Source organism: Hypomesus transpacificus, chromosome 19, assembly GCF_021917145.1.
Source record: "Hypomesus transpacificus isolate Combined female chromosome 19, fHypTra1, whole genome shotgun sequence".
NCBI lineage: Eukaryota > Metazoa > Chordata > Actinopteri > Osmeriformes > Osmeridae > Hypomesus > Hypomesus transpacificus.
In genome coordinates, this window is record NC_061078.1 from 6300384 (window position 1) to 6324184 (window position 23801).

At 39.7% G+C, this 23801-nt stretch overlaps 1 protein-coding gene across 1 annotated transcript in view; it reads right to left on the minus strand.

Annotated features, from left to right (window-relative positions):
- Window positions 1-14036: 14036 nt before the first annotated feature.
- Window positions 14037-23801, minus strand: part of ntrk3b (neurotrophic tyrosine kinase, receptor, type 3b) — an 83799-nt gene continuing 74034 nt past the window's right edge. The window contains exons 13-16 of the mRNA XM_047042843.1: window positions 22723-22895; window positions 21198-21441; window positions 16172-16330; window positions 14037-15386 (exon numbers count right to left, since the gene is read on the minus strand). Of these exons, the coding sequence (XP_046898799.1) occupies window positions 15201-15386; window positions 16172-16330; window positions 21198-21441; window positions 22723-22895 (762 nt within the window). The 3' untranslated portion in view covers window positions 14037-15200. The remainder of the gene's footprint in view (window positions 15387-16171; window positions 16331-21197; window positions 21442-22722; window positions 22896-23801) is intronic.

The window sequence follows — 23801 nt, forward strand, 5'->3', positions numbered from 1 at the left end:
TCAAAATAATTTATAGAGAGTGCATTGTACTGTACAATATACTTGTCTTACCTGAGTTGCTTGTTGGTCAAGGTCATTTATCTAATTGTCACTTGTCAGGCCTCATCTTGACCTGCATTCACACTATGTACAGTTGTTCATTTGTAATGAATTTCTGGTTAATGCAGTGTGACTGCCTCGACTGGCCTCAAAGGACCCAAAGACTAATTGGATGACCTTTCCAGGCCAGGGTCATATGACTATTAAAAAGTCATGCAAGTTTGTGAAGGTGTCATTTATAAATTAATTATTGCTACACAATGACACTATCCAATCTAATAAAAACTAAAAATAAGCATCGCTTATTTCTAAATATGGCAAAATATATTTGAGATTAGAACCATGAGTTACGTAACCAGTGAGAATGACCTTACTCTGGAAATGTGCCTTCAAAAGAATCCTCATACATATTTTATCAAATATCATGAACCTTTTCAAAAGTTGGAAGAGTTCAATATTTCATACCACCAAAAATGCATGACTGTGAGACATGTTGCCTCTTTGCTTTGAGCTTTGGGGTGGAAGTCCGTTTCGAAGCAGTAATTTTTCCCTTTCTTTGCGAGCAGGTTACCCATAACCTGCCTGTCAGATTGCTAGGAAATCCTCAGCAGGGGATTGCTGGCTGTAAAATGTGCATTAAATAGATCTATCACTGAGGACGATCACTCCCTGGAGCTGACAGGGCCTGATTCTATACAATCTCCTTTCTCCCCTTTTAACACACGTTCTTGCTGGCTTTTAAGTGTCAGACAAACCTGAATGGTGTTTTGGAGCAAAAATAATTTTCTCAGAGATGGGAAGTAACAACGTACAAAGACTTTGTTAATGTACTCAAGTAAATCTTCAAAAAATTTCTGACATCTTTTTACTAAAACACTGAAACAGGTAGGAGTAATGATGACTTTTTACTTAAGTATGTGTCAGAGGCCATCCTTCTTTACTCTAATTACTACTTGAGTGAAGGATGTGTGTACTTTCAACATACTTTATTGAGACATAGCATTACTGTTGGAATTTGAGCTAGCAGTAAATACATTTAGTCAGATGTAGAAGTGTCACAATTTCAAGGCTACTGTGTACTTTGCACCAGTGTATCCTCAATAAAGTCATGTAAGTCATATAGCCAGAAGAAAAAACAATGCAGATATGTGAAAAGTTCAAAGGCTTTATAAACAGCATGCTGACTCACCCTTGGTATTGAGACTCTTCTAGTTTTTTGTCAATAATGAATGGAGTGTGTTGTGATACTAATAATAATAATAAAAACACCTTTTCAAGGTGAAGATACTCTTCTTCAACATCCTCATGGAAGGTGGGAGTGGGGGGGGGGATGTTAGTGCTTCTCCAGGAGAAAGACAGATGAAATGTCAAGAACAGATTGCTTGGGAAGGGATATCCTAATTAACTGGCACCAGGGTGAATTCGTTTCCGTGCCGTGTGTGTCTGATCTTTTATCTACTTCCACCACCTCAGCTCCAACAGTACAAGAAGAAGTCGTCTCTCATAAAGTCAATGAGGACATGCCTGGCTGGCTGGGGGTGGTGGGGTATGGTGCAATGCAAAGGTCAGAACATTTTTGAATTGAGTGGTGGTTTGTCCCTGAGGGCTAGTCCTAACAGAGGTGCTTTTACCGCAAAATTTAATTTTCTGGGACAAAATCCCAAGCACTGACAGGTCAAAAAACGCCTCAACACCGTTGTTGTGTCTGTTGTGTTGTGCCTTGCAGGGAGTATGTGATATGGTGTTTGGTGTAAAATCTGAGGCCTGTGGTGAGTGTTTCTCCAAGGTTTGGACCACAGGCTGCCTGGAGGGGGGGGGGCTTCTTATCACGACCCCTGGGGGGAATCTGAAAGATGGATTGGCTCTCTAGCAACCCCCTGCAGTGTTCAAGGATCAAAGCAACCAATTATACGAGTACCCACTCTTTTTTTGGATTTTGATCAAGATGAATACAATGATTTGAATATAGGGCCTTTTGCCTTGCTAGGGTTCTGTCTTAATGTTGACAAGTACTTTAACATGAGCTGTCAATTCAACAAACCCATCGAAATCTTCAGAGCACAGTATACTGAGGCAATGAGTATTGACTTGCAGTATTTATAAAGGTCAACTGTTCGATTAGACGCATTGAGATCAGAAGAAGTTATCCATCAGCCGTTCTGTGTGTGACATGTATGTTCATATGAACACATGCCATCCATCATGCCATGAGGAAAGTTTATTGATGATATGGTATGTCTGCATATTCTTGTAAAAACACTTCACTTATAGAGCTCATTTAAATACATCAATGCGTCATTGCACATATGTCATTGCTTCGTTTCACACAAATGCCTTAATCATAGAGACTCAAGGTATTGTCTTTATTTATTTGTATGTCCTATTACCAAACTGCAATGATGTTGTTGTTATGGTGTAGGTTGGTCTTTAGAAACTGCAGGCCATTAAAAAAAAGAAAAAAAAACTGGTCAGATAAAGCACAGCCTGTCTTATTGTAGCTTCAAGGAGCACTTGATTCAATGAGACCCTCTCTCCAACTATAATAAGGTTTCTATCTGATGTTTATCATTCAACATATGAACCCTTAAAGTCAGACAGGGGAGGGAATGGTTTTACATTATTTGATTTAGTGATTGGACCATGTATTTCCCTGACTTTAAAATTGCATTTCCTGTAACCAAGAATACTTCATCAAACTCTTGTCATTCAATTTACGTCAAAGCCCACTGTTCTGTTAAATAAATTCTCCAAATCTGCAATTTTCTCTCAAATCTGAAGTAGCAGGATGTTAGGCCCTCTGTAAATAAACACCACATGTGTGCTGGGAGGATATGGGTTGTAAGGACTGCTTTGGATTCATATCAGACTCAGTAGAGACAGCTGTTTTTGTAGATTTATGGCTTCAATGGATGTGCGTCACTTTCCTCAATTACTGTATTTCCTCACAAACTGCAATTTTAATACAGTTAGACACATTAGCTTTCTGCTCACTGGTTCTATACTTCATTGCACATATATTGTTTCACCCTGTTATGTAGGTACAGTAGAAAGTGTTTGTATACAACAACCACATGTTCTGTGGTGAGGAAAATCTGGGAGACCGCTTACATTTCAGACAAACATTTGGTGGATTACCATAAGCCCATACTGTATCCGCATCCAGGCTCTTTGAAGGATTCACAAGCAGGATGTACAGCACAAACGGCAATTCCACATTATAGATGTAAAAAAAATGCAAATAGTACCAAGTGTAAAAGCAGCGAGAACTCTGAGTTCACTGAGGTGAAGATCCCACTGTATGAACTCTATGCCCCATTTTACGCAATCCTTGCCTCTTCTCCGTCATTCGACAGAACCTGTCTAAGCTTACCTGCTTACCTGTCTTCATCTCCGCTCCACTTTTTAATCTCAGCTGGGGGTCCCCGGCTTCAAAATCTGCACTGAGAAACTTAGATATCATTGTTTTCTCAGACAATTCACTCCTACCTTTCATCTCTCTCCCTGCGTTTTATCATGACGGAAGTCTTCCTGTGCTGCTGTGAGGGAGAGGTGAGGTGTTTTTGTATTCTACAGATTTTGAAAAAAATTTCATGGCCACCTAACATCTGATGTCATTGGAGGCAGAGGATTGTGTGCAGTTGCACACATCCATGCTATTCTGGGAAACCGCAAGATCCTTTTGACCACCATCTATGTCTCGATGGCGATGATTAGATTTGCATCTATAGCTTTTTTCCAGCCACCCGTGACATCATAAATGGAGCCCTTAAAGGATGAGATATGTGTGCTTATCATACAGGGATTAGTGTCAGGATCATGGGGATAGGAAATCTTAACAAATCTAAACAAAACAATCTCTTCTTGAAAGCGAATGGGAGAAAATAATGGAAAACCTTCAAAGCTAAAACTTTATTTGAGGATTCCTGGATCCATGTACAGGAGCTTATAATCTTTTCATCGATAGGTAATATCGTAATTCATGCTCAACTAACATGCCTGTATTATCAAAGTGTTTTAAGGCTAACATTGATTTGTATCTGTTTATTCTCTCCCCCACAACCTGCCCTTACTATGTAATTAAATATCATCATCAGACCAGGAAAGTATTCATAACTGGGAGTTCGACTGAGAGTATAGACAGAGTATGTGCTAGGGTGTTTGAGGAGAAGGTCAAAAATATGGCCACCAGGTAATTGAGCAAAAGACAAGGGAAGATTTCTCAGCACCACAGTGGTTGTATACTTTTCTCTTTCTAACAAGCAGGAGAAAGTATTTCACTGTGTACATGTTGTAGTGGCTCTTCTGCTTAGAACCATCTGAGCCAGCCTGTCCCTATGAGGACTCTGTGAAGTCTTTCCATCACATATCCACCATACAAGAAAACTGAGGCAATTTTTCCCCAACAGATGTTACTGTAGATCTGATATCCTGCTAGCCTGATCCAGAGCTCTTTCTGCACCAAGCCGATTATCTTTCCTTCACAAACTGGGAGAGTGGTGCATACATGTCCAGTAAACCCCAGTCTCCAAGGGTGCAGTGTTACACCGAGTTGCTCTAGTAAATCCAGCATCAACAAGTCAACAGAAGTCCTTGTGAAAGTGACATTTTTTGACACAAGACATGGTGTTGACAAGCTGTAAGCAGGGCTCCATAGAGCTGTCAGTGGAGCCAAGGCTGTCCAAAGGCCCCCCCAGTCATGACCCTGTCACTGCCCTTTCTGGCTCATCTCAAAACAGAGGGTGCGATAACAGAGACCTTTGCTTTGAAGTGCGTGTAAACGTCTATCTCTGCTGCACACTTCTTGGTCTACTGTATCTCCAAGAACAACATGTATATTCATGACACGAGTACACTCTGTGGCACATCAAGAGGCAGCCTGAGCAAGAGTGACATGGCGATATGAATTACCATGCAGACAACATGTCAGACTCACGGGCAGAGGAATAAGTGTCTGAATTCAACTGTTCAACAGAGCTGCGGTTTGTGATTTGAAAAACAGACCCGAGACGTAACACTGTTTTCTGGCTCACAAACAAACCAGGTGCTGGATTGAAAGCTGAGAGAAAAACAAACTTGAGATTTCCTCCCTCATGTGGTCCAGAGATATCCGCTCAACGGCCAGATGGGAAAAATGCAGATTGAGGTGACGAGTCACTGGGAATTAACTCACAAAAGTCAATACCAAAAAAGATCAAAGTACTGAAGCCTCACAGTTAATACCTGGTGCTTGTCAGTATTTTTATGGGAATTGAATCTGGGCCCACAGACTAACAAACACACGTAACCACGTCCTTATTCCATAAAAAGACTGTTGATTGAGAGTGCAAGTGGGCGGTATTTATACTGGCAGCCAAGTCAACTTGGCTCATAGAGCTAAAGTTTATCTATGACTGTTTTGACTGTTTAGGTTACCTTCTCTCTAATGTGCAAAAAGAGACTGGAGAATTAACTGTAGGAAATGAAACCATCTCAGACAAACTTGTGAGCGTGCTTCCATGTGACTCACAGAAGCCGTTGCCTCACCCCCCTTCACTGCTATGTTGGTCCTACGTTGGAACATAAAGCACTGTGGAAATGGAGCTTCAGAAACGGTAATGGGCCTAAGGTTATACATCTTGAATAAGTCATATGGAGAAAGGAACACCAGCCAGCTTAGGGGGGGAGCCTCTTAGGAGCCTATATATATATTATTCACTTAACTGTGAGGACAAAACACAGATTCCTTTACTGCAAAAGGTGCTGTCAGTTTGCTGCATGCCATTCATTTAAAGTTAACTTTGTGATCTGAGGAGTAAGGAGAATGTGTATTCTCTTTACGAAAAAAGACAGTTATGTTGCATTTCTATTGACCAGAAAGAAGAAAGTTTAGTACGACAGACAAAGGCAGTGAGAATTTGAGGAGGCGCTTTGCCCTGTAGGCAGATGGCAAGATTTGAGTGTTTGACATACAGTACAGCTGCAATCACAATAAATCGTATCATAGCCATGTCTTTTTACCGTTGTTTAAATCTTTGTCTGAATCTAAACATAATCTTAAATACACACACCCACACAAAGTACAAACCGATATGGAGTTAACAATTGAAAATACTGGAGGATGTTAAGCGGTTTGAATTTAAAGCTTTGTTCCCCCTTATGGGTATATCACCTATAAAATAAAGATATCTTTTTTTGGGAATGACATTTTTACTGCATGTAGAGGAAATAATATGTAATAAATGCTTTCAAGCAAGTTGGGAAATGATGTGTTTGGAAAATCTTGCTGTTAATGGTCTATAGATTTAAAAAAAAAGAAATCCATCCAAAGGCATATGTGGAAAGTCGGCTCACGACTCAGGCAGGTCAATCACTGTTCTGTACTTATCACCTAATTGCACTCGAGGACTGACATCTTCATCATCACTCACACCGCGCATAAACTAATTGGGACTTAATTCTTACATCAAATATACATCTTCCAAATCTAAAAGCCATTATGGGCAAGCTGTTTAACATATTATCACATTTCCATGATTAGTCTGTCTCCTAATTTAAACTCAACCAGTGAAACAGGCCGCTGTCAAATGCTCACACTGTGCTCACACACATTTGATTTAAACCTTGGATTCACTGTACAAACCACTAAGGGACTGCCTGAGTGTTTTTGTATGTATTGACAGAATACTTGATGGACTGCGCTGTAAGTATATCGCATCCTTCTCTTACTTGACTTTGCAAACACGTATGGAAGGTTTGAATTGAATTTTTTCACAAACAGCATGTGAAACAAGATAAAATAATGTGTGTGTGGACAAACAATTCCCCTCAAATACACTGAGAAACAATATCCGTAACTTTAAGGGGAAAAATTATGTACAGGATAATATCTCCAAATCATGCCCACTAAACCTGTTATGATAGGCTATAATACTTTATCTCCATTACTATTGAATAAAATGGAATACACATTATTGTCCTGTCTTATCAGAATTTAGTACCGTCCTCCACTAAAACACCCTTTGCCAAAGTTGCTATGGCAACAAGTTGCATAATTTCCTCCATGAGACTTTGGAGGAGTAGAATACTAATCAGAATTCACAAGTAACAAGCTTAATGTCAGTGCTCATGAAATGTTGGATAAACATTTGATTTTGGGTTAATTAACGGACATATGGTCAGGTTGTACGGAGGGAAAAAAACACAACAACAACCTTAGATTCTCCCGGGATCTGCTGACGGGCTGTTATACAAGAGCAGCACACAAGTGACTGTGGGGACAGAAATCAACATGTTCTTGTCACTCTGTAGGAGGTATGAAACAGGACTTGTCAGAGCAACACAAGGACACTAAATCTGAACTTGTGTGCTGAAATGCTAAACAGTCACTAACATGTTAGTGCTGTGTGAGCAAAGAAACTAGATCTTCAGAAAATGGATAAGTGATGGATTACCTGCAGTTTAGTTCATTCTGTTCTTTGTGGCTTTTTGTATGTATTTGTATGTATTTATGTGAGTTCCCAGCATGAAATGTGACGCCGTGATGGTTTGTAGGAACTGAGCTATGAGAACCTGAATAACAAGTCCAACTCAGTCTGAGAGGAAGCAGCTTAGAACAATAACGCCCCCCCCCCCCCGCCCCCCCATCCCCACACACAAACTCCATCCCCCAGTACATCTGTGAGGCCTGGGGAACAGGCCAGGACATGAGATGATGACTCACCACATGTTGCAAGCTTCTACCTCCTTTTCCCACGTCCCCCAAAACGGAGTTCAGGCTCCTGTCAGATCTGCGGCCGAGGGCTGATTGACAGACCATCGCAGAGCGCTGGGCCTGTGAGGGTTCCAGCCGTGGGATTGGAGGAAAGTTGCCCCCGTGCATTCCAATGAGCCTGGCTACTACAGAGGACTATGACTCCCAGCAGCCCAAGGTTAATCTAGATGTCAACACCTGCTGACAGTGCAGCACATTGCTCCGGGGTGACATCCCCTCTTCGATTCCCTCCTGAAAACTTAATGCAGCAGTTGATTCCATCCTCCCTCGAGGAGATCAAGCAGGGTTAGCGTTTTTGGTGAGGTCGTGCATGACTGTCCCTCAAAGCACTCTGTCTGCTCACTCACTCACTCGCTCCCCAATTTTCTAGAATCCTCCTACAGTCTCAGTCATGTTCATGAAAGCAGCTCCATCAATGTACTGCCTGCTGCTGTGCACGAGATGGATCTTGTTCTCATGTCAAAATGAAAGCCAAACTCAGACACACACAACCTTTTAAGCAAAAATAGACAGATCCAGTTCTGTTCCAAGATCCTGTTCAAGATCTTTATCTTATAGTAGTAGTGCCATTGCATTGGACCATTTGATGCAGTCAAAGGTTCAATTGTTAATAGTTATTGTATTGCAATGAGGCAATAGGCAAACATCTAACCCTCACCAAGGAGTACCAGCCTTTATAACCTTCACCAATTACCAAGACGGCCCATCACATTTAGAAGAAACCTGAAGCTTAGAAAACTCATTTCAGAGGCAATTTTCACCCATTCTCAAACAGTGGAGTCACTTAACCCACAGAAACCTTTTGAATCACATTTTCTCCCCACTGTCACAATCTCTTTTGTTTAATACTCCAACTTCCCACCTCTTCTAAATTCTTTTGTCAAAATTCATTTATTGTTCTTGCAAATTGACCTAATTGAGAGAAAAGGTTTCCACGAAAATACATCTTTATTGCTGTCACCATTAATATTATATTCTTAATCTGGGTCATTGAGCACTGATTGGCTGCATGGTAAATGAAGTGGAAATTCACAATTTTGTTGGCCTTTCAAATTTCAAGCACATCCCCACCAGGGAATTAGTGTGCATATTCGAAGAGGTAAACAGTTATAACTGGTCTGTTTGCAAAACACCTTGTTCTTCTGGAGACGCGCAGAGAAAAACGGTACGTATAAATAGCATCGGGCAAAGATAAAGGTTATACTGGCTTTCAGGAACTGGAGGCTCAATTCCATCACAACAGATAACTATGCCTGGGGGGATAAATCGGAAGCGCTCCTCGTGTGCGGACAAGAATTCATGTTCAGAATCAGGTACACAACATAAAGTATGTTTACCAAGCAAAACTCTAACTACAGCTGAAGTTTTAAAAAGTAAAGGAAGAAATAGAGAAAGTAAGTCATTCAAACCTGTCAAACCAACTGTAAGGAAATAACTTTTTTCTTGAAATATTGGATTGGAGGAGCTCAGAGGAACGTTTTAGGAATGAACAAACAACACATTTTGTTCTTCTGTCCTTGGATGAGAAAATACCCATGCATGCTGTTACGTAACAAGCCTCCTCTTCAATTTCATCCCTCTCTTTTTCTTTCTCTCTCTACCTTTTTCTCTCCAGTCTCTCAAACACAACGTGTGCTCTTGTCCTCCTCATTTCTGCATCAAAGAACAAAGCCACAGAGAGTACCCTCTGCCTACACACTTGCGCTATTCACATATCCTGCAAAGTCACTTCATCATCCCTATTACCTGTTATGAAAAGTTTACTTGATGAGGCCCGGACCCCTGTTTATAATTTTGACAGTTTTTTGGGGGTCTCATACTTTATATATATATCGTTTGAGTCATGCAGCACTATAGCAGGTCAAGTCCCTTCATACTTTGTTGGAAATAATGTCAAAATACGTCTTGATACACTGTTTCTAAGAGTTTGGATGTCTGGTTTCTGACACCGTTTTGTGATACTTAAGCTTAGCACATAACAATTACATTATTTTCTATGTGACTGTGTCTAAACAAATTATTGTTTATACAAATATCTAATATCTCAGGGGAGGCTTTGAGCTTAGGGTCGGGCTGGGTGGTCTCTCTTCAATTAGCACCTAATTCACCATGAAGACAGTCTAACCAAATCTAGTCAAGCGTGCAATAAAAAGACCTACATTTGGAGCTATAACAATCAGTGATCATCTTGTTAAAGGCTATCCCTGTAATTTTCTCTCCACATTATTTAGTGAAGCCAAGCATGGACAACAGGTTAGGTCAAGCCTGGTAAACTTTGACCATCTCCAAATATATCTTTGCACTGGAGACTACATACTGGATGTGAGTGGGCCCATTTTCCTACAGATTAACACGTACACACAAACTCATGCAACATCATAAAAATAAATATCATGCGTCCGCTGTATGAAGCTGAAGGTGTGTGGGTGGGTGAGTATTTACTATATGTAAAGTACACAGTACATAATTAACTGGAATTTTCACCTGCTGTTGAAATGGTTACCTATTGCTGGAATGGTTGTCCTCATTTGTGTACAATGACTGTGTGTTTCCTGTCAGTGAAAGGTCATTGTAGAGTATGGATTGCTCAGGACTATGTTTTACAATTGATGGTATTTGCATGGTTATTTCAGTGTACAGAGAAAGGTGTTTGTACTTTAAAAGAGAAACAATTGTAAGGGTTGTAGTGACTGAGTACATCGTGATGTTGCATATATTACATGTTGCAATACAATTTGTAAGAGAGAGATTAGGATAAGACAGGGTTTCTCAAACTCACACATTTTTATAACACAAGACAAAGTGAAAAACAAGATGATCTGATTGTTTGAAGACATTTTCTTAAGAGTCACATTAATACAAAGATCTATCATGTAATACCAGTCTTTTTATATACTGCATTTTTATACCACGTTTTATATACTGTACGTAACATGTGTACATGATAATATGTCAATTTTGTTTCAAAACGGAGAAAGAAAGTGTTCAGTTAGTTCATCCAAGAAAAGAAAATAAGCACAATTAACTTTTGAAACAATATTCAATTCACTGTGATGAAATGATTACAATACCCTGGAGATATTGTCTGTCATTGTCAGAATGTCCTATATTCTTTACCACAGGGAATTTTACAAAACTCTTTAATTTGGGTAACTCAATGACAAAAAGTTTGTTTAAAGGCAGAGTAGGTAAGTTTTGCAAACCCAACAGTTGTAGCTTGAGTTTGAAAGGATTCAGTGACCCTCCCTACAAAGCCACTCCTCCTTCAAAGCGCACTTCCTGACTACTGCTGGGAGGTAGGTAAGTAGACAGACAAGTAGCCTGTCCAATCGTTGCCTTCGGTCCGAATGCCATCCAATCATTAGTGCCGGTCCGACTATAATTAATGGTTGTGTTTATTACAGTCCCACAACACCCACAGATTTCGGATTTAGTTTATTTTACTCTCAAACCTTTAGATGTATTGGTTTTTATCAGGATGTGAAGTTTATTTCATCAAACATGACAAAAAGTGGTTTTCAACAACATTACCTACCCCGCCTTTAAGCTTTGCCTTTGACACTATACAACTCATCACTGTAGCATGTTCATTTGGCATGTAACTTATAATTGCAGAGTAACTCAGTATTAGGCATATGAATTATGGAACTGTAATCAGTGTATAAGCCTTACCATACCACAGATTTTTTATGCACAAAACAGAACAAAACTAAACTAAACTTATAGGGTAAAAAGCTTAAATTAACCTCCAATTAGGTGAACATGCAAAGGTCACGGGAACAGGATGAGCGTTCGAGGGGAAGAGAGTCAGACATTCAAATTATTAAATTATTAATAAATATAAATGAGAAATACTTTGGAATAAAAAATCATGTATCCGATCAAAAAACAAGCATCCAATACAGCTCATACTGGATGAAGATTAGGTCATGTGAGACTGTGAAAAAGTTTATCTAAAATGACAGTATCTATTTTTCCCTACAGTATTGTGAGTCTTTATGCTGTGTAAGTTACACATGTCTAAAATTCATCATTAATATTCTCTGATACGAAATGTATTTTCTTAAGAATTGATCTGGGGTGCGTTTCCCAATAACGATGGATCGTAGCTGTTACGAGGGTTCTCTACATGAAAATAACGATCCATCGTTATTTCTTACGTGCGTTTCCCGAACATGCTCGTAAGGAGAACCATCGTACGTATCTCTTAAGTTGCACTTAACAAGACGCTGTCCATTGTACTGAAATGTGATTCTTCTGACGCAACTTGAAGACTTTAAAATTAAAACGTTAACCAAAATATTTGACAAATTACGGTACACAAAAAAATATTTTCTGTAGCTACAGAAAACTTTACATTTATTATAGGCTACTTATTTGAGTACTTTTCAATGTGATGCTATATGAAGGTAAAGACAATAAGGTGAACGTGCAAACGATGCTGCATCTGAGTTTTACACCGGTGTTAGGACCTTGCAATCAGTGACACAGGATGCTAAATACCAATAAGAGGCCTTGAAATTAAGTGGGCTTGTCTCCAAATTGAGGTGAGGAAACTTTTGTTTGAAGAGATGAAGTTCACAAGGCCCTCCATTTATGTGCCTATTCTTCTGCCCAATCAACAAGGTAGTGTCACATTTAGGTTACCTTATAGCCTAAAGCATACAATGTTTATTTAAATTAAGTAAAGGCTGAATTGTGTATTGTATCATATATTCGGTGTTGCCTGTCCAATCCTTACATGTTTACCTTATAGATCCATGTGAGGAGCAGGAGCAGGGAGAACAAACTCCCAACTATTTCTCAAATTACTTGTGCCTTGGTTTTTAACTCTTCTTGGTACTCCACTTTCCATAGGCATATATATATGAGTCCTATATTTACTACTTGATTGAACTACAAGGTTAAAAACCATGCATATGAATGGTATCACACATGGCATGTCCCAGCTAGCATCCTAAACAATTCAATGTACAAATACAAGCATCTCAATCCAACATATTTACTGTCTTATTTTCTAGTGCTGACTATATCTACAATCTTGCATAGGCCAACAGCTTCCCAAGACCATGTTTGCAATCTCATAATTATCACATATTGGCCAGAAATGACATTGTGACAAATGACAAACACATAAGTAATGAATACCCCATGTCTTCAACAAGGAAATCATTGTTTCTGACATGAATAATCAACTCTACTTTAATTGATGGTTGATCAATTATACTCATTATGAGTGTAAGATATGTCAGATGACATCATGATATCATGATGCTCCTGAACCACATAGAAGCAGACCTGCAGAGGCTAACAAGGAGGTCCTTTGCACTGACCCCTGTAACCCAACTACTGGCAGTGTTAAGGTTCTATGCCATTGGCAGTTTTCTGGAGGTTATTGGAGATGGACATGGGCTCGCCAAGGCCTCAGTGTCAAGATCTGTGCAGGCTGTCACAACTGCATTACTTTGCCACATCTCAGACCACATCCAATTCCCCATATCAGAGGGGACAAGTCTGCAGTGCAGGACTTAGGCTATCTTCAATGGCTTTTATGATTTTCGTACGAGTTTTCACTCCCTCCCAGCCCCTTCACCCTGTGTGACTTCCTAGTCAACCCTGTGGAGTCTTTCCATTTCCTGGGCGCCACCATCTCCTAACATCAGGCTCGGCTCTGCCACCAGCCTCTTCATCCACCGGGCTTGGCGTGCTACCAGCCCTATAATTCTAATAAACATTTTCAATGTTCAATTGTTGTTGTGTTATTGTACTCGTAAAAGCGTTACGTTAATGCATTTCTAGTTTCTATTGCACATTACAACAGCCATATTTCAATGTTATAGAATTTTGAATAAGACTGACATTTGTTTTTTAAATACCTTCATTGCATGCGCCAAACCCACTAAATCAAATTATTTTGTGTAACCTAAATTTACTTGAGGATAAACCGGATTCTGATATTTTTTCGGCAGTTAAACTTGTATGGTTCACTAAGAAATATCCCAGTTCCAGCGTAACTGGTGTAAAAAGAGGACCAAAAAAATCTTATTTTCCATCGGAATTAACTTTCAGCATGAGTTTAATGTAGTTTTCATGGTCGGCCTACGCGTGTCTCCACTGAGTCTCTGTGCTACGATGCACTTAGCGATCTACGACTGGTCTGGAGCTCTCGTTGATCTACGACAATTTTCAAGTGCCTCTTTAGCTACGATGGTTTCGGGAAACGGCCCGTACAACTAAGATCCATCGTACGATGGACTCTACGATCAACTTAGGCTTACGATGCTTTCGGGAAACGCACCCCTGGACAGTTTTACACTACATAGCATGGAAATCACAACAACAAAAAATCTAGGTGTGTATGTATGTTTGGAGGTGCAGCATGAGTAGGGATGGGATGAAAGACAGTACTTATCATCGCATTATTCTAGTCATAAAAAGCAAATGAACTGGAAAGTTAATATAAGATTTTATCACCTCTTGGCAAAACATAATTTGGAGTAAAGGCTCGGCATACTCCACACTCTACAAAGTCTCTCTGTCGTACGTCCTCCACTGTAATTATAATTCTCTGTGTAAGTTACACAGTGACAAAAACTATCAACATTAACATATATTCTCCCTTTTTCATGATTTAAAACATATATTTCATATAATATTTAGAAAACCAAGTCCATGTTCCCCACTGTGTCAGTAAAATAACTAAAATAACCCCAAAATAAAATAAGTTAACATAACACACATTGAAATTTACATTATGTACATTCATTTAAATTAAAATCGATTTGTTGACTGATTGGGTGGTTTCACAATTGTTTTACTGATTCCTTTTTAACCATCCAATGTTTGTCCTTCATCAGCATAATAGATTGGTCTCAGCCAATCAAACAGCAGTAAGGCTTTCTTCATCAAGTCCCTGCCAGCCATTTGTCATTATTAGAGGGCATTCCTCACACAGGGGCAAGCCCTTATCGACAGACATGGCAGACTTTTTGACACCTTGAAAAAGAACTAAATAAATAGAAAATATACTGTATGTAATATCTATGTATATTTATAAAATGAAATACAGGAAATATTCTTCCCCTGTCGTGCTGTCGCCATACCAAGAGCAAACATCACTGTGTCTTCCCTTTTTTTACATTTACATTTTTAGTTTATTTTTTGCAGTTTTTCAGAAACTGTATAACTATACATCATATATGTAAGTAAACAAAATGTAAAAGTGCGTCTTTTTGATACTTTTTATCCAGTATATCGAAAAGTGTTGCAGGCACTTAAGTCCTTCCCAAACTTGTAGGTGTTTTGACAGTGGCGCAGTAAGGTACAGGTTGTTTGGTTATTCCTGGTTTGTGTTTGTCAGTCAGTCAGTGTGTCTGTCTGTCTGGCGAGGAACAAACAAGTCTGACTAGTGTTAGCCAAGGATATCCAGATAGACAGGTGTGGCTTTGCCCATGGCGAAGAGGACCTTCTGAATGTCCTTTATATTAAGTCGCTGTTGGGGTTCCCTCTGCCAGCACCCTAGCATGATGTCATACACCTCCTTGGGACAAACACGAGGTCTCTCCAGGACACGACCCTGTGTTATACACTCAATTACCTGGGAAACAGAAGGGACATAGGTCAGGTCATGTAGCAATTTTTAAGCACAAATACAGTCTGTAGCTGTATGGATAACAATAAAAATGCCACAAAATTAATAGATTTTCTTTTTCTGATGAATGAACAAATACAGAAGCAATCACACAAAATCACAATTTCAGCAAAGCTAGTCTGGAATATACAAACACTTCACCTATGCTACTGTCATATACAGTATTTTTGAGGGGCACTATGGAAATTGGTACATTTCTATTTCTGTCAAGATCAAGAGACGATCGATGTTTCAATTGCATGAATTACGAATGTGATGCGTGCCACTTGCCAGGTTATTTTTTAAGGTCAATTTAATTTTCTTAATACGCTTGCTTTACAAGAGTAATCCTAATTGAATCCCATTGATTCTGTCCCACCCCATCCAATGAAAAAGCAAACCAATCATGGAAATTATGTAATAGTGCATCATCTCATGGCACAGCATCAATACATCATCCCAGTGGGTTGGACTGGTTCAGGAATAAGTGAGAAGCGATAGCTAGCTTTAGATTAAGTCCTAAATAACCAGTTTTGATCAAAAGTGCCTCGACAATATTTATTGTATTACAGTTGCTTAGCGGCATCTGCCAGATTCCTCACCCCTCCTGCTGAAACACAAAGGCGCCAACACTTCCTTGTCTTAAGATGTGATTTACTGTATTAGGGTAAAAGGTAGTCGGAAAAATTCGAAGAAAACATCAAAATACCAGACAGTCCTACCAATCCACTCAATCGATAGAAGGAGCATACCTCGTTGTTGGCCAGCTGAAACCAAGGCTGCTTTCCGTAGGTGAAGATCTCCCACATGATGACCCCAAAACTCCACACATCACTCTCTGTGGTGAACTTCCGGTACATGATGCTTTCAGGAGGCATCCAGCGGATGGGTAGCATGGTGTGTCCTCCCACCTGTCAGAGATAAACCCATCAGGACAACTCAGAGGATGATTATCCCTCTACCTGGAACTTATATTACACTTAGCTTAAATGTCCATTGTACTATCAGAACTGGCATTAATAAAATGCAGAACCCCACTTTATCCTGACTGGCACCTGTCCCTGTAGGGTTATGCATGCTCCTTCTGGTTGAATGACAGTAACAAACATGGCCTAATACAACTGAAAAAACATATACAGAACAATTGAAATATCAACAAAGTATCTCAGTATGAAAGACCAAGACACTGTTCCCACACATGGTCAGTCAGTACAAAAACAACGTTATTGGCTTACTGAACTTTAAGTTAACTGGTTTGACAAGTGTATCAGTGTCCAGAGGGAGATTTTTAGTATGGGAGCTATCAATTCTGTGATAGTTGACATCTTTAAACCAAGCTGTGCCTGTAATGAAGTCTCTTTCACTGCAAATCTTCCGAAGCTAGATATTAATCGATTAAACAATCAACCATTAATCATCCCAGCTCTCAGCTTTCATTAGCCGGGATTATTTTAAAATCTATTTCCTATTCATGTCAATGGCTCTGCTTTAATCATACCCATGACAGACTGAACAAGACTGATGTTGCAGTGAGCTGCAGGATATTGCAACTCTCCTCTGCAAGAGAGTGCTAACCAGCACCCTGTATTAATTACAAGGCTCATTGTGCAGTATACACCTGGGGTCAAAGTACAGTATTGACCGAAAATTTAAATAATAATACTTTTTATTTCACACACCGCTAGAGACACAGCCTATTTAGAAACTGTATTTAGCTTGAAGCTTTTTTGAGGAAATATGGACCAATGGGGGGATAGTGAATCCATTAGCCTTATGTTGCCTTTTAGCGGTGGCCTTGTCAACAGCAGACAGATCACTCTTAGCTACAGCATATATACCTCAGCCCGAAATGATATTTTTGGCTGTATAAAAGAGTAAATAAATCCATAAACGCTCCCAATTGCACAGGGAAGTCTATTGTCTGTTTTTGAGGACAAACCTATTTACTAAGGTTTATGGACAAAACAGGCCTCAACCATGAATACAGCTATTATCACTATAAAACCTAAATAAATAGCAGCATTCAGTCTTAAGTTGCTCGTCTTTCTACACTCTTGGCAACACTGCAATCGTGTTCATTTATAGTCATAAGTTCTATTCCCCGATTCCACTGAACAGCTTTGGCATCTGTGTGAGTGTTGTATAGCATTTTAAGTACCACAAAAAGATCAGCTCAAGTCTTGCTAATTACCTCCCAGTCTCATAGCACATTTCCTTTGAATGTCAAACACATCCCCCTCTCAATCTGACACAGGGTGTAAAGAATCTGTATGTTTTAAAGAAACATTAGTTTTGTCAATCTGCCAACAGCAACTCCTCCCTTGAATGTAAAATATAAATGCCCTCCAATTTTTTGCTTAAATTAAACCTGCTAATTCCCAGATCTTGATGGTTTATAAAAGTGAGAATTTGGTAGGTAACACAAAGTGTTACATGATGTAATATTTATGCACAAGGCCTGAAGGTCAACCTTTTCGCCAGTATTCACCAGTGTGCCTCTTACACAGCCATAGATTGCATATAGCCTGCTATAATTGTTATAAAACATAGCCGTTTTACTATCAATTTCTCCATAGTATTCACATAGCCTGACTGCATGAATAGGGTCTTTAGATTTGCCATGGAGAGAAAAACATTTGTGACAAACAAAGTCCAAATCGATGTCAAGGTGGAACTATCAAATTGGTGCACAGCAGTTGCAGGAGCATCTCCTTCCCCATGTTAAACCTCCCTTCCACCTTACACACCCTAGCCTTGCCAAAATGAACACCAAATTAGCTAGATGCATCTCAGATAGCCATGAATGGGAGGCCAGTGGCTTAGTCCTCAAGCAGTGGGGAGATAAGAAGACATGGCGGCAATCAAGGCAAACCTAAATGAGGGACATGATGTTCTGTATCTCAGAATCTAGATCCTTATAACACTCTAGTCAGTCTTTATGTCAATGGCACAGCTCTTGTCCTTCAAGTCATTTAAAGCAATTGCATTTTGCTAGCTGTTCGTTGTATTTCTTATATGGCCAATCAACTTCATTTCCCAGGATGCACCTGAATGCTTATGGTCATAGTGGCGCTGTTTGACTTAAGCATCACCTGGACTCATTTAACACAAGACGTTTTAGTATTGTACACATCATTAGGCTAATGCTGACATTAAAAGCACTGTGGGTTACGTGTTAAAATCACTGGGCCGAAGTCAAGACCGATAGGTGGGCTTAAAAGAGGTGATTGAGCTGGCATGGGCTGTATACCCATGCGTCCCCTTGTGAAGGTTTAGAAAGATTAAGCAAATTAATTAAGTTCCTGTTAGTCTAAATGACTTATCTGAGGTCTACACTGCCCACTAAACGCAAGGGTAAACCTCCACAGATGCATGCAAATGATCCCAACGCCTCTGCGGGAAGGTGGGAATTAAAATTGGAGGTGCATCCTCCCTGAGAAAGACACCGCACCTTGGGCTTTGTGGCAAGGCCGTAGCAATTAACCAGCGTGGTGAAGGGGAAAAATGTAATAAATACATTATAAAAATATAATAATTGCCCCCTTAATTATCCACACATTTCCCATTCAATGTCATATCTCTCGCCATGCACGCCCCTTGGGGAGAGAGGGAGGAGTCAGGCCGTTTTTTTTGTGGTGTGCAAACTGGATTAGTGGCCTGCCTGTCCCACCGTGGCAGGGAAATGATTGGATTAGCAGCGCGGAGAGCAGAGCGCCATGGCAGGGGATGGATTACGGGCCCAGTAGGACTCCTTCACTGGGCGCTTTACAGCCCACAGAGAGCCCAGGAGGAGCCTGTAGATATCTTAAGGGCCACCGATAACCATCTATACACTCTCACTCTTTCTATCCCTCTCCCTCTCTCTTTCAACCCTCCATACACCGAATATCTCCAAGCTCAGACGTTTGCAAACACAAATTCACTTTTAGAGTCTATGAGGCCCATTAGGGTAGAACCTGCTGAGTTGCTGCCAGGAGCAGATAAAGTGGGACTGTAGCTGCACCACACTACGGAAGTGTGTTGCTAAACTTTCCATGGTATTTTCTTCTTTTTTCTATTGGTCGACAGTAAATAAATGTAGTCTGTGTGCTAGTCAGCACAGAGTTTTTCCCAGCCCTGTTCCTGTTGGTGTAATAAATTATGCAGGGGGATGCTTGAGCTACAGTAGTTTAGTGTCTACTGGAAAATCTGCCACCTCTTATCTTCAAAGGGAAACATAAGTTAAAGGATCTGAGATACTAAAAGCATCTGAGATGCTAGCAAAGGACATCATGCTCTTATTTTTTTTATTGCTGCAGTGACTATGGGATTTTCAGTTTGTAAATAATCAAGTTAGTTTGCATGAAAACCTACTCTGGTATTCACAGAAATGTCTGTTAAATCGTTGGGTAACAAACTGATATAAGTAAGGCACTTGGACATGTTTCATTAATACTGTAGATATAAATAACACAATCTGGCTTCCATTTCATGTTGACAGAAAGCAGTTTCTCATTGACAACACACCACGCCAGAGATATCTGATAGAATGAAGACACACCTGTCCCCTTACAAACAGATTCCATAAGAGATTGGCAGTTGGTGAAATGTCTTGAATCTCATCTCATCTCCGTTTTTCAGTACTCTCCTCTGATGAGACAGTGTCTCCGGAGCCCCAGAGTACAGCAGACGTCAATATGACTAGTCAGCGATGTGAGGATTGTGTAGTTGGCATGGTCTTCTCTTCATAATCACTCCACACAGGGAATGTGTCCAATACTGTTAGGGCCTTCTAATCTCTGGACTCAGTCAATATTCCTCTCTGTGTAGTCTAGCAGAGATGCTATCAGAACCCTACCCTACCCGGCCCTCCCCTGCCTGGCAAACACCCCCACATCCAACTGCCATCAGGGACAGACATAGTCGGTACTTAGCTTCCTCTGCTAAGATCTCTCTTCTGTTTGTTTGTTGTTTGTCTGGACAATAGTAACTCTAAAGTTTTAGAAAGTGTTTGAATTTGGCCCAAATTAATACTTGTTTATGTATATATGAATAAAACTATATACAAAAACTACTGTTCCATTTCATCCAACATCAGTGTGAAAGTTTAGATGAATGTGAAAATGGACTGTTATCATGAAATAGTTCAATAGAAGCCATTGAAACACATATTGTGGATTCAATGCAGTTCGGAGCACGGTTGCATGTGAGAACAGAAATGCTGTAATATGATTATAATGATGATCATTACCTTGTTTGGGGAACAATCCACTTGTTTGATTTATGCATTTTGAGTAATTTATTAAAGAAAGAGAGAACGTCAAACAATATTGTCTTCGTTCTTCCTGGATTTGATTACCTTTTCACCATCCTGATGCATTTAAAGGATGAAATGGGCAAAAGTTTTTCAGGTGCCAACAGAGTATACATTTCAAAAAATACTATTTTATCTCAACTCCCTCACTGTGTGATGGGTTGGCATGTAAACATTTACAAATCATCCAATGCATGTGCATATTGAAGTGTATACACATTATGTATTTATTTGACCATGCAGAAAAAAAACACAGAAATACGAAATAAACAGACCTGGGTTCAAACACCATTTGTTGTCCCTCAACTACTTTAGGTACGCTTAATTTCGCTTACACAGCACTTACCCAGCCAGTGGCATAATGTCCAAATCTGCCCACCTGTCACACCAGGCAAACCAAATCAAAGACACCTAAAGCAACTGACTGATCACAAATAGCATTTCCCCCCAGGCCTTTAACCCAACATTCCTATTTCCAGCCTTACCCGGTAGTAGTCAGTGCTGTAGATATCTCTGGACATCCCAAAGTCTCCAATCTTCACCAGCAAACCGTTGCCCACCAGACAGTTGCGCGTGGCCAGGTCCCGGTGGACGAAGTGCTGGGAGGCCAAGTACACCATCCCGGAGGCAATCTGTGTCCCGATGTGAAGCATCTGAGAGAGGCCCAGCTCCCCATTGGACTGCAGCGGCTGGCCGTCCACCAGGATCATGGCGTCAGGCCCATGAGCTCTGCAACAGGAAACCCCCAATCACAAATCACAAACATTCACCTTTTATTGGGGATGCTCACTTGGTCCCCTATAGGGTTGTTTATAAAAGATAAAATAATACTAGATTATGTACAGAAGTTTCTATTCACCACAGTTCACAAACTGTTAACCATCCAGGTAAAATGTTACCTAAGTTATTTTTCATAACATAAACTAATCTTATCTGAATGAGTACATGGTTCAAGCAGAAAAAAACTGTTGTTAGCCATGCTTGGATAAGCTTTAGATCAAAACACTTAGTCACTAGTCCACTTCTAGTAGCTGGAAAGCAATCATTTCAACGTTTTAAAATAACCGTATTGGAATATCAAAAAATCTCTGTACCACTTTCACATACTTTTCTCTCTGTTCATGGATGAAAACAAGATTTCTCTCAGGAATTACACACAAGTACTTTTTTTGTCCTCATCAACACTGAGAGAATAGAGCCTTTGGCTGATTGCAGAAGTGGCACCATGGGGGGACTGCTCGCTAGTTTGCTCTATCCCCTCTTTCTTTCTATCCTTTCTCTCTTTATTTCTTCCATTTTCCTTTTCTCTCAATTTCTCTCTCCACCTCTACCTCTCTCACTGCTGGGTGTCTCACTTCATGCATTCTCTCTGTGTCTTTCTCTCTTTGTACATAAACACACAAATATATTATATGTATCAATGTATCTATCTATCTTTCTATCTTAATATCTCTATATCTAGAGGCACTATTATTGTGTATTGAGGTAAAATAATCAAGAGTAAAAATGACATGTCAAATACATCATCACAATTAAGGTGTTGAGACTGGACTGATTTTTCTGCATATGGATTAATTGGAGTCCGGGATCAACAAAATAAGATTATAAGAGACCAGAAAAGAAAGATTAGTGGCGTCTTGCTCGTTTAATGAAATGATTTCATCATTCAAGGGATTGCTTTTCAATTCAGAAAAGATTCATAAAACATTTATAAATACAATTTAAATAAATAAATAACAAAAAATTATATAAAAGTATCGCAGTAAGGGACACACAAACTCAATCATAACATCAGTCTTCTTTTAAATTATTTCCATCACAGACATCAAACCCCAAACCCCCAAAGACTTAAGTAGTGTATTCTGATCCTAGCAAATACCAGCAAATTCACTCTTTTATCTGTCACTTGTACTGACTATTATGTTAGATAACAAGTAACAAATAGCTCTATGTTAAGGAACCATTCAAGTATTTTAGTAATTCTGAGTGTGTGTACGTGTGTACAGTTACCTCAAGAACTTGTTAAGGTCTCCGTGCTTCATGTACTCAAACACCATGATGAGCGGGTCTCCATCCACACACACGCCGTAGAACTTAACGATGTGCTCGTGTTGCAGGTTGGTAAGGAGCTCCGCCTCCCTCTGGAAGTCCTTCCTGGCTGACAGGTTGGGATCTTTCAGGGTCTAAAAGGAAGGAAGCATTTTGTTGTATTCATGTACTCTATTCACTTGTCTTGTTCCATGCATGGACTGTACAGTACTGTATTTAGTGGAATTTGGTGACAGTGACTGTAAAATTGTACGTGCTGTATGATTTGACAGATTATAAATCAATTACCTTTTATCCTTAGCCTTGACTGGGTATTGTAGTATGTAGATATACTATATACCTCCAGCATAACATGAGTAAGACAATAAATGATTTAAGAAGAATATACTACAGGAGTTGTAATTCCTGGGATTTATGGTACTGAAGGTGCAATCTTAATAGTCCTGTCATATACTATCTAGTCACACATCACCGCCATCTGCCTGAAGGCAGGACAGTCACAACGCTCCAGTATAAATAAATAAAAAAGACCTTGACTTGATTCGTAATAGGATAAAGCAGATAGAGCATGTATCCCTTTGAAGTGGAGTACATTTAAAATGTAAAATCCTGATGGGTTGTCATCATTGCCTGCCTGCACCACAGTGTCCCCAGCAGAACGTCCAAAAATTATAATAACATGATAATAACATGTTTGATTCTCCATGAAAAACTCTTGACACTTTGTCACGGAACAAAAAATACATAAGTTCTCTCACTTGATCTTTTCTGCCCTTGACTTCCACTCTCTTTAGATCCCACTTTCATTACTATTGGGCTTGGCCTTCTGAAATGCCTTTACTTTACAGTATACATGCTCTTCCTCTGCATCTCTCAAGGATACTAGTGATAAACAGTACTGTAAGTAAAAGCTCATAAAATTCTATTATAAAAATCGACTGGGAGTCAAACGAAATGTTTCATCTCTGGGCGCTACTCCAAAATAATAACTCCGAGTGCTCCACCAAAGAAAATTGGAGGAGCACTGATGACTCTTTTTC